This window comes from Danio aesculapii, chromosome 16 (genome assembly GCF_903798145.1).
Source record: "Danio aesculapii chromosome 16, fDanAes4.1, whole genome shotgun sequence".
In the NCBI taxonomy this organism is placed as follows: Eukaryota; Metazoa; Chordata; class Actinopteri; order Cypriniformes; family Danionidae; genus Danio; species Danio aesculapii.
Window position 1 is genome coordinate 32,258,093 of NC_079450.1, and position 12,671 is coordinate 32,270,763.

The window sequence follows — 12,671 nt, forward strand, 5'->3', positions numbered from 1 at the left end:
AGAAAGGCTTTGGTTTTGAAAGGAGCCCTTAAAATTGGAGGACAGGCCTCGACAAAACAGTGACAGGAGGATTAGAGTTCTTCAAATGATGAGTATGTGTGTTATGGGCACCCACACAGCGGGAGCGCGTAGCATTAGCATCAGACTTACTGAGCTAACAGGGGAAATACACGCATAACGACAGTCAGAAAAATAGGAGAAACACTTATGAATGACTTATGAATTTTAATTAGGTGACATAACATTTGTTATAGTTTTGTAAATGTTTTGCTAAAAGGCAAGAGGGCTCTAACCATATTAGCATTAGCGTGAGCATATTCAACCTGTCCACTGCCAAAGCCACCATTTGGCAAAGGTTTCTTCTTGATCTCAAAAGAATAAAAGACTCCAAAATTAAATTGTCAAACTAGTTTGGGACAACAAGAAGAAATAAGATTTTGTTCTCTCAGTTCAGTAAACCATAAAATACTAATTAGTCTACTTGTATTAGTTAATATGCGGCTTCAAATCTGTTCACATGACTTAATTTGTTGCCTTATTTTAGAAAATTATGGCCATGTTGAACTAATTTGTTAATTTTGTTTTAAACAAATCATTACAATATGGGAACAACTTAGTAAATCAAGGGAACCAATGTATATACACTCACTGGCCACTTTATTAGATATACCTTACTAGTACTCGGTTGGACCCCATTTTGTCTTCAGAACTGACTTTTCTTTTGTGGTATAGATTCATCAAGGTGCTGGAAATATTCTCAGAGATTTTGGTCCATATTGACATGATAGCCTCACACAGTTGCTGCAGATTTGTCGGCTGCACATCTATGATGCAAATATCCAGTTCCACCACATCCCAAAGGTGCTCTATTGGATTGAGATATGGTGACTGTGGAGGCTACTTGAGTACAGTGAACTAATTGTCATGTTCAAGAAACCAGTCTGAGATGATTTACACTTTATGACATGGCATGTTATCTTGCTGCAATTAGCCATCAGAAATGGAGACTCATCAGACCAGGCAACGGTTCCCCAATCTTCTATTGTCCAATTTTGGTGAGCCTGTGCAAATTTTAGCCTCAGTTTCCTGTTGTCAGTTGACAGGAGTGGGACCCGGTGTGGTCTTCTGCTGCTGCTGTAGCCCATCCAACTCAAGGTTGGACGTGTTGTGCATTCAAAGATGCTCTTCTGCATCACTCGGTTGTAACAACTGGTTATTTGAGTTACTGTTGCCGTTCTATCAGCTGGAACCAGTCTGGCCATTCTCCTCTGACCTCTGGCATCAACAAGGCATTTTCGCCCACAGAACTGCCACTCACTGAATATTTTCTCTTTTTCAGACCATTCTCTGTAAATCCTAGAGATGGTTGTACGTGAAAATCCCAGTAGATCAGCAGTTTCTGAAATACTCAGACCAGCCTGTTTGACACCAACAAACATGCCACGTTCAAAGTCACTTAAATCACTTTTCTTCCTCATTTTGCTGCTTGGTTTGAACTGCAGCAGATCGTCTTGACCATGTCTACATGCCTAAATGCATTGTGTTGCTACCATGTGATCGGCGGATTAGAAATTTGCGCTAACGAGCAGTTGGACATGTGTACCTAATAAAGTGTCCAGAGAGTGTGGTATATACATTTTTTTCCACAACTTGACAATTATTAAAAATATTTAGTTGCACCACCCACTGTCTTTAGGCTCAATTGGGCTGAGGACAAGGACAATAACAGGGTTTGTACATTTATAAAGTGTTTTTAATAAATAAAATAAATCTGAGAACCAAATGAATGACAAATGATATTCCTTTACAGAACAACTCACAGAATTCAACCATCAGTCCATTTTAGAAATTGTTGGGATGAAATACTTTTTATTCACTGTATTTATGCTTATATTTCAGGGATACATGATGTACGTTTCTGGTAGAATGTCCCATATAGATAACTGTAAGCATTTCAAACTTCTGATAGGCTGCAAATGTTTTTATTTTTTAATCCGTTATCAGATTAAAAGAGATTATAGTTGTTGTGTGGACATTTTTCTCAATGTTGCAGTGGGATAAAGTTATACTTTAGTATTTTCAAGCTATATAAGGCCCCCAAAAAAGTCAATTGTATGTGGATGTTACAAATTGAATTGTTTAAAAAACCTCAAGTTCAAGTTTCACAGTTTAAGATGTGACCTAACAAACACCAGAAAGAAACCTGAGCATCAGCATACAGTACTTGAGCATAAAAAAGCTTGAGAGACAGTTAAATGTTGTCAATAAAAGCTGCTGCCTCTTGATGCTTTTGTCATGGTTCCTCTTAGGTATTGTATCTGTGGCCAGGTCAGACATCCTAACTACCCCAATCACACTTAGCGCACAACTGGCCACTCAGCCCAAATGTGAAGCACTTCAAATGCTCTTTGTGTGGTTTTAGCTTACATCGCTAAAGCTTACTTAGCACTTTGGTTGTTCATTTCTCCAAGTGATTCTCTAAAGTGCGTAGATGAGGATTTGAGTGAATTTGGTGTGTACAAATGTGGGTTTGTTTCTCTCACTGGTGAATGGCTTGAAGGAACTTCCTCTGATGTTTGCGCACACGGGAGTGGTCGATTTTCTTCATCAGCTTGGTGTGCTTGTAAATCAGCCAAGTCTCTCTGAGAACATTCGCTGCTGCGTTCTTTATCTGAGGGGACAAGTCACCATAACAACAATATTAACAACAGGAAAAGCACCTTAGGAGAGAGTAATCACAAGTATAAGCTCTGCTTTGCCAATACACGCACACAAGCCTATAAGCTTCTGCCAAATGAAAGGTCCTCTTGGGAGTTTTTCCAGAGTGACCTGACAACAGACTTTGCAGCCTATAATTCTGTCATCTGATCAATTCAGAATTCTGGCCCCGGACCAGTGATGTGCAATAAGAAAGGGTCAACTGTAGAGATGCTACAAAATACTTTTATGCCTTTGTGATAAAGTTTTAAAGGACAAAAGAAGAAACCAGCTCTTTCACCATCTCAGAGAATAGGATGGCGAAAAGATAATCAGAGCTTTGAATGCCATATCTATACCATATGCAAAAGCTCAATTAATTGCAATGTAATTTCAATGTCATTTTCTAATTAAAATGAGCACACAGTGAGTTACCAATATCCTTGCACTATTTTCTGTAGAATCTTTGCATAATTGAATGTATTGTTCGCATCATGTTGACTAAAGTGGATGATGTATTCGTTACAACAAAAACAACTGAACATGACAAACTCATAATAACAACTTCAGAAATGGAAGTACAACATTTCTAGAAGCAAATAAAGCGTAGGTCTCAAAATCAAACATGGCTGATGCCACTAATCAAGGTGTTTGTGACTCTTTTGAACACCTCGATTATTTGGATCAGCTGTGTTTGATAAGGGTTGGAGCAAAATAGTACAGAGCTGCGGCCCTCCAGGAATCGAGTTTGGGACCTATGACAAAATATAAATGATAAATATATATGACAAATATGGCAAAATATTGCCTTTCCTTTATCACCAACATCCATGCATGATTGTCAACTCCTAGTCACAAAGAACTTTCATACTGCTTAGAACATCGAAGGCATTTTAATAATTGAACTTTTTACACTAGACCATGCTTGATGGCCCAACCAATTGCAATGTATTCTAACCAAAACAATGAACATGAAGTGACTTACAAATATTGCACTTTATCTGTAAAAAAAAGCATAATATTTACTAATTATTCCCACTATTCACATCGGAGGACTTGCATGCGACAAACTAGTAATTACAAATACACAAGTGGGAAGTAGGACATTTCTAATAGCCTGCAAAGCAAAAATCATCAGTCTTTCCGTTATGATTCTTGTCTGATTCTTGCATGACTGTATGACTGTAGACCGTTCTAATCAAAACAATGTGAATATGCACTTACCAGCTACTTTATAAGGTACACCTTGCCAGTACTGGGTTGGACCCCTGTTTTTATCTTCAGAAGTGCCTTAATCCTTCATGCCATAAATTCAACATAGTAGTGGAATTATTCCTCAGAGATTGTGGTCAATATTGTCATGATAGCATCACGCAGTTGCTGCAGATTTGTCGGCTGCACATCTATGATGCGAATCTCCTGTTCCACCACATCCCAAAGGTGCTCTATTGGATTGAGATCTGGTGATTGTGGAGGCCATTTGAGTACAGTGAACTCATTGTTATGTTCGAGATGCCAGTCGGAGAAGATTCACAACTTAATGACATGGTGTGTTATCCTGCTGGAAGTAGCCATCAGAAGATGAGTACACTGTGGTCATAAAGGGGTGGACGTGGTCAGCAACAATACTCAGGTAGGCTGTGTTGTTGACACGATGCTCAATTGGTACTAATGGGCCCAAAGTGTGCCAAGAAAATATCCCCCACACCATTGTACCACCACCACCAGCCTGAACCGCTGATACAAGGCAGGATGGATCCATGCTTCCATGTTGTTGAGGCCAAATTCTGACTCTACCATCCGAATGTTGCAGCCGAAATTGAGACTTATCAAACCAGGCAACGTTTTTCCAATCTTCTATTGTAATATTTTGGTGAGCCTGTGTGAATTGTAGCCTCAGTTTCCTGTTTGGAAAGGGTACATCCTTTCTGCCGGCCTTGCTAATAGACAATAAGCTAATTGGAGCATCTATCCAATAGAGATGTGGTCCAATAGAGCATAATAATTGGACAGAGAAGAGTATAGAAGATCTGGGCCAGCCTCTTTCAAGGGCAGTGATTGCAGGTTGACAGGGCCAAACTTAAGTCATGGTTTATTTACGAAAATACCTCCAGGTCCCAGACCCTTTTGTTTGATTCCAGTATGACTACAATATCTGATTTATCTGAATTGAGTGGTCCAATTGAATCTTTCTGCAGACCAGTACAGAACGTCCTACCGACTCTGCCAGATGATCAGATTGGGACTTGTGGTCTGCACATGGTTGCCTGATTCCTTAAAAGTGGCTCCCTTCTTCAGGGGCACTCCAATCCATTTAAGCAAGGTTTCACCAGGGAGCAAATGTACATTGACACAAGGGAGCGATGACCATTTGATGTGAGCCATGGTGCTACGCCAATCTTGAGACATTCTTTCTTATGAAAGAATAGGCCACTCTCTGAAGATCAGTGAATTCAATTGTGGTACCATGATAGTTTCTGTGCAAACTAAATATTTCATGGTCAACTGTTAGCTGTATTATAACAAAGTGGAAGCAAAAACGGGAACAACAGCAACTCAACCATAAAGTAGTATGCCACATAAAAGCGGACACAGTGCATACACTGTGTGCAGAAGTCGACAACAGTAAATAGCTACAGACCTCCAAATTTCATGTGGTCCCCAGTTTAATTCACGGAAAGGGCATACAAAGCTTCATGGAATGGGTACTCAAGCCATTTCAAAGCCTTATATCACAGAGCGCAATGCAACACATAAAATACAGTGGTGTAAAGGACACTACCATTGGACTACCAGTGAACCTGTGTTCTCTGGAGTGAAAAATCATGCTTCTGTTACACAATCTGATGGGTGAGCTTGGGTTTGGTGATCATGAAAATAATGGTATCTGACAGACTGCATTGTGACAAGTATAAAGTAGAGCAGAGAGGAGATTTTGATGTGGGTTGTCTCAGTTGCTCCGAATCTGGCCCAGGTGAGGTTTAGCTGGCTGGCCCTGGCCCGGTTGGAAGAGGTGAGGTTCACTTGGGCTTTGGCGCGGTATGCTTGTAGTGTTAGTGCAAAGCAGGCCTGAGCAATTTTGGACAAATGCATGCTTCTAACTTGAATGAACAGTTTGGGGATGGCCCATTCCTTTTCCAACATGAAGGCAAAGATTAGTAAGTTTGATTTAGAGCAATCAGACTGGTTTACACCAGTCCATAACCAGAAACCAGACCCTAATAGAAAAAACCTTTGGGATGAATTAGAGGGGAGACTTTTTGTCTAACATCAATGCCTGACCTCATAAATGTACTTCTAGAAGAGTTATTCCTATAACATATTCCTAAACCACATAGAAAGCCTTCCAATCAGAGTTGAAGCTGTTATAGCTGCAAATGATGACTTCAACTTTAGTTGTCCCGAAGCCCCAACTGTCTGCAGAAAGGCAGGACCTTGTACTATATGTCTGACTCTAAAAACACACTTAAAACAGACAAAAAATTTGTCTGTGTCATGGCAAATTGGAGACATTAGAGTAAATATTATTCAAGTCAAAAGTTTCTCATCAACTTGAGGACAAATGCATTAGGAATACACTGTGTAAGCATTTTGAACTGCACCCTCGGAAGAATCCACCACTGGTTTTGGCTAAAAGTAAGTATGAACTGTTCACCTGTACTTCAGGTTGGCTTGATTGCATCCTTCAGCATGAGGACATGGAAAACAAACTTTGTCAACATCATCTTTACCAGGTTTATTCACCTTCATCTGAACACCAGGAGTAAACATCTCCTTTCCTAGAATGCTCAAAGCTACTTTCATAGGGTAAACTAAGCATCTGTTAGCAGGTTGTGCATAAACCACAGTTAGCATGTAGGACAAAGGTGCCAATGTAAATTCTCATGCTTAAAGACACCAAATGAGACTTGGACGTAATCTCACCAGGGGGCAGTGGGCTGCAGGGTTACCCACAATTGCCATTCCATATGACCCATGTAACCCCACACTGCCCTACCGAAGAGCGTAGTGAAAGAAAAAGCCTGGCTCAAAGCCTCGAAATAAAAAGTGCCTTCCAGCCTTAGTGAATTTCTGATGCACATCTGGGAAAATGGAACAGGAAAAGGGAGCAGTTAGTATTGTGTCCAACTTTACGTAACCACCATCCAGTGTCAAGCTCATAAACAGGAAGCATGGCCATCTCCAGCCTGATCGTGAAGGCCATCCAGGAAATCAAAACCATGCAGACACCCCGGAGGATGAAAGTGTGTGTGATTCAATGTCAGAAAGTGACAGCATGCAATCCATTGCAGTGATAGACACCTGATCCTTCATATCAAACGAGAGGATGGCCATGCTGCTTGATGGGCTAGCAATCTTGTCTGAAACTAAGATGGGACATGCTGTGAGTGAGTGAGAGCACTGTGAAGATTACCCAGCTGAACAGCTCTTACAGTAATCACCAGATCTAATCATGGACTAACCACGGGGGCTCCCACTAAGGGAGAGTGTATAGATATAACAGAAGTAGCTCACACCTGTATACGCTTGAGCCATGATCTCAGCACAACCATAGACATGCTCTTACAGTGCGAGAGTGTACTGCTCCCGAACACCACCTCTACATACTAGAAGCCCAGATGTGTGATACAGTGCTATCATCTGGAGGTAGGAAAGTATTGCTTTTAAAAGTACATGGATGAAATAACATCTTGATAAAGTAGTAAACCAGGCGGCACGGTGGCACAGTGGGTAGCGCTGTCGCTTCACAGAAAGAAGGTCACTGGTTCTAGCCTTGGCTGGGTCAGTTGGCATTTCTGTGTGAAGTTTGAATGGTCTCCCCACGTTCGCGTGGGTTTCCTCCGGGTGCTCCGGTTTCCCCCACAAGTTCAAAGACATGTGGTATAGGTGAATTGGGTAAGCTAAATTGTCCGTAGTGTATGTGTGTGAATGAGTGTGTATGGGTGTTTCCCAGTGATGGGTTGCAGCTGGAAGGGCATCTACTGAATAAAGCATATGCTGGATAAGTTGGCAGCTGTGACGACAGCAGATTATTAAAGAAACTAGGCCGAAAAGAAAATGAATGAATGAATAATGAATGAATAAAGTAGTAAACTGGCGATGATTCGCTATTTTCAACATAGACTCATTCTGAAAACGTAGCCTTATATAAGTTCCTGGAGATTGCAAATTATCTAGCCAGAAGTACATATGGCTGCATTTTATGTTTAAAATGAACGATACGGGGTGGTATGATGCTGTTCCTTTTCTCGCTTACCAGCTGTCCACTTACCTCCGTATGAACGACTTTCCCTCTGTTACCAGTTTGTCCAGTAGCTCGACATGTACGTTGGCAGACTTGAGATGCAGAGCGGAGTTGACCGCGACAACGGGGTTCAAGTCCAGTGAAGAACGGTTTGAGAAAGCGGGTAAAACAAAAGCTAAAAATTTAAGTAAATAACATGGTGCGAATGTGGTAATATCTGAAAACTTTGTAAAAATGGGGCTTTTCTTTTTCTGGACTGCTTTTTAAAATACTGAGGTTGGATTTAGGAAAGGGGGTGGGCAGGTCAATCTGTGCTTTTTAAAATGCTATCGGTTGGGTTTAGAGAAGGGGGAGGGCGGGGGATCGTTCAGCTGGTCAGTCAGTAAGTAAGTCAGTCAACGGCAGACTTTGGCACAGCAGGTGCGAATGGCACTCGCCAGAGAAACTATCCGAGAATCAAATAAGGTCAGCTTATTGATAAATAATGTTATGATAATTGTTTTAACGTATAGCTATGATTGAATTTCCTCTTGTTACAGTTATGAACTTTGTTTGACAAGAAGCAGCAAATGTTTATGAGCCATTGTCATTGCCTCATTGAAATGGTCTATAGTGCATATCTTTGGACTGTGGGGGAAACCGAAGCACCCGGAGGAAACCCACACCAACACATTTTACAGATGCATAGACATAAATAAAACTTTTGATTAAAGAAAAAACAACCCAGGCTCACTCTGAAAACGTAGTCTCGTGGACGTTTCTGGAGACTGCGAAATACGTCCCGGGAGGTACGTATTTTTGCAGTTTTTGTTTTCGCAAATTTCGCAAATTTTCGCATCTCTAACGTCTCTCGAGAGTGCCGTTCACACCCACACTGTTCTCGCGTAAACCCACCAGAGGCTGCTGTCATACGATTGTCTGTCTGTCTAACTGACTGAATGATTGACTCAATGCCGACCCACTCTCCTCCTTCCCTAAATCCAACCGGTTTTACCGATTGACCCACCCACCCACTTACTTCCCTAAACCCAACCAACAATTTACAAAAGCCGTCCAGAAAAAGAAAAGCCCTCGTCTGATTTTTACCAAGTTTTCGGATTTTACCACATTCTCACCCTGTTATGAACTTTTTTGCAATTATTTTTTGGAATCTGTTTACCGTCTTACCTGATTTCTGGAACCACTCTTTCCCGGACTCGAACCCAGTTGTTGTCGTTGTGGTCAGCTCCTCTCTGCGTCTCAAGTCTGCAGACACACGACGAACTAACTGGACAAACTGGTTGCGTCGGGAAAGCCCTCCACACGGAGATAAACGGTCAGCGCTAAAAGGAACGGCGTCATACCCGTAACGGTAAAAAATGAAATGCAGCCATACGTACCTCCGGCTACATAATTTGCAGTCTCCAGAAACGTCCATGGGACTACGTTTTCAGAATGAGCCTGGGTTGAAAAAAACAACTTTAAACCAATTTAAGACTAGGATACCTTTATGATATTTATGATAATTCAGATATCATGTGAAGGTAGTATTAATTCAAGTTCCTGTACTGAGAGTTGTTATATCAGAACATTTGAAATTCACTCATTATTTATTTGTATGCTGCATTCTTAAGCACTTTATTCACTACACTGTCCTGTTTAAATACAGCAGCAATAATATTGCACATTTACCACCTGGTTACACAGAATTGTGGGTGGTCAGCGAATACCTTGTTGCACTAAAATACCATATGTGAAGGGCCATGATGTTACAGTGTTACAGTATTTTTTAGCTCTTGTGCACTGACAGATTTATAATGCCTGAAAGCCACAACTGTTCTGTAAATCTCTCATATGGCAACAGAAAAGGGAGAGGGAGAGCAAATAAATGACAAAATTGGATACGAATATCTGCTGAAGAAAAATGAATGAGGAGACTTCAAAGGGTGGTGCTTTGGAGGAAAGAACAATTACATCCTCGGCGGGCAACAGAGGGACGACAGAACCTTCCCGTTTTTAATAAGCTCCTGATTTGACAGTATTCCTCCTCCACCCAAAGGGCTGCGCTTCCCAGGCTTTTTTTTTTCTTCTTTTTTTTTTAAAGCTGTGTCTAGATTTAGCACTGTGCAGCTCTGATTAATTAACAGTGGTCAGTGTATTTAATAATAAAAGAGTAGGAGCTCTGGCACCAACCTCAATGCAGGTCTCATTTATGAGAAGAGCCAAAGACAGGGCATGTTAAAAAGTGAGAGAGCGAGAATGATGATAGCAGATATAATTTAGGCAGGGATGCTCGAGTCTTTTGGAATGACACTGAAGCAGTATTATAGTGATTATAAACACCCCTACCAAAAATAAAAATACTGTTTAGAATAGCTGCTTCGTATATCCGTAATGTTCAGCACTAGATGAGAATACACTGGCTTCTATAGACATGGAATGGGCTGTTTCTAATCATTTAGGAGATTGACATTGTATATATATATATATATATATATATAAATAAATTTAATCAGTAAATCATCATGGTATCACAAGTAACACAAGTAATTTTAAATTGAGTGTATAGTCCAAAAGAAAATAAATCAAAATGTCTGGATTAAGTAATTCATTTAGGAAATTACCAACAAATCTTTAGGGACTAAAGACTAAAGCCCTATTAGATTTGCTCCTTTTCTTCTTCTCTAGAATGAATATGCCCGAAAACTCACAAAACTTTGCAAACACACCAGAAGTGGTGAAAAATTACGCTTGTTGTAGGTTTCGGAAGTGGGTGTGGCAAAATGACTCGACAGCGCAACCTATGCACATTAGACGGTCGAGCCCTCAAGCTACGATTCACGCACACGTACGAAAAATTGGCACACACATTAAACATGGCAATACCTACAAAAAAAGTCTCTTGGAGTGAAATCTCAAACCCAACTGGAAGTCAGATATTTTTAACTTCCTGTGCCAAAAAAGTGCAGTTCATTGGCATTTTCAAGGGTTGTATTTTAACGAACTCTTCTAGGGATTTTATTCGATCAACACTGAAATTTGGTATTGTCATCTAAAGGCCTTGACAATGTTAAATTGTAAAGATCTAGAGTTTTCATCAAAGAGTGTGCCCGTGGCAGCCTCTCAAACTTTGATGCTTCGCCACGAAACAGAAATTTGTTATAATTCAGGCATGCGTTGTCTGATCTGCCTCAAACTGAACACGTTTGATAACAGTCCTGACCTAAACACATTTACATGCCAATATCCAGTTACAGTTAAAGCATCACCTGCTGGCAACAGGAAATTACATGTTTTACAGTGTAACAAACTCCTACAAATTCTATCAGATCGAATCCAAGTTTTGCCAGTATAATCCATAGGCCGTTGTGATGTTAAATTGTGAAGATCTAGAGTTTTCGCCGAAGAGCGTGTCCACGTTGGACTAACAAAGTTCAGTGTATCGCCATGGAGGAGGAGGTACTTATAACTCAGCCAAACAATGTCTGATCTGCCTGAAAATTCACAGGTTCGATGAGATTCCTCTCCTGAAGACATCTACATGCCAATATTGAGTCACAGTCACAGCGCCACCTGCTGACAAAAGACATAAATCTGTGATTTTCTCAGTTTATATATATATAAATTATTATTGTCCACTGTTTCTGTCATCCTAGGGCCACCGGGCGGCGGTGAGCCCGGGTGAGAGGTCTCATTCATTGCTGCTTGTTTTATTTGTTTCTCTATCCACCCATTTACCCATCCATTTCTAGGCAACCTTTTGCCAAGCCCCTTCAAAAAAATCAAAGGCCCTGTGAATAATTCAGTTGTTGATTTTAATAATAACAACATTTATTAATATTATTATTAAGTCCATTCATAAAAAATCCAGGTTTAGAAATTACATTCATAGGTTTAAGCTTATTTTAATATTTATTTAGCTTGTTATAAATGGTATTAATCTTGAGGACCTCCTGCAAGTGTGCTGATGCTATAAAATGGGTCTCTGATCCCAGGTTAAGAACCTCGGCTCTAATCAAACAGTCCTCTTGATACTGTTCACTTATTTAATCATTACTAGGCGCCATACAATCGCTCAGACACTGACAGTGAGTCTGTCAGAGGTCGCAGCAGCTTCAGGTGGATGTAGAGAGAAGCAGGCAGAGGCCAGCACAGTGTAAATGAAGTCTTGATCATCATTGTTGACTATGAGGTAAACTTAAGCCTTACCATAATATCAGCTGCCAGGATTTGCTCATGTCAGTCTACAACAGAGAAATCAAATATTTCTATAGGAAAAAACAGTGTATAAGATATACTGCTGTCATAGTACAGTCGATAACACTATTGTTCTGTTTTATTGATAATATACTGTGAATCTCATGACTCATTCATGAGACCTTTGATTATATAATTGAATAGAAGAATACGATGACCTATTTGCCAAGATACTTAGCTCCAATCCCAATTCTATTTTCTACCCCTACTTTTTTGTACCCCGTTAAAATTTACCCCTAAGAAATGGGACACCACTACAACATCGGTGCAAGTTATCATATATCATTGTAATCTCTTACTGACGATCTTGACTGCTGTAGTTACTCCAGTGGCTTTAGTTTTTGGTACTTACCTTCAGGAAATCACTGAAGGCATATATCATGTTGTCATAATGATCTAATGTGGCAATAGGATCGTAACTGTACTGTGCATTTACACCGTGCCCATATTCATCTATGTAAACACATGAAAACAATATTAATATTATTCCAGA

The 12,671-nt window shown here is 40.3% G+C and overlaps 1 protein-coding gene across 1 annotated transcript in view; it reads right to left on the reverse strand.

Moving 5' to 3' along the window:
- kcnn3 (potassium intermediate/small conductance calcium-activated channel, subfamily N, member 3) overlaps positions 1-12,671 on the reverse strand; it is a 125,072-nt gene that overhangs the window by 13,307 nt on the left and 99,094 nt on the right. Inside the window, exon 8 of the mRNA XM_056475870.1 lies at positions 2,544-2,671. Coding sequence (XP_056331845.1) covers positions 2,544-2,671 — 128 coding nt within the window. The remainder of the gene's footprint in view (positions 1-2,543; positions 2,672-12,671) is intronic.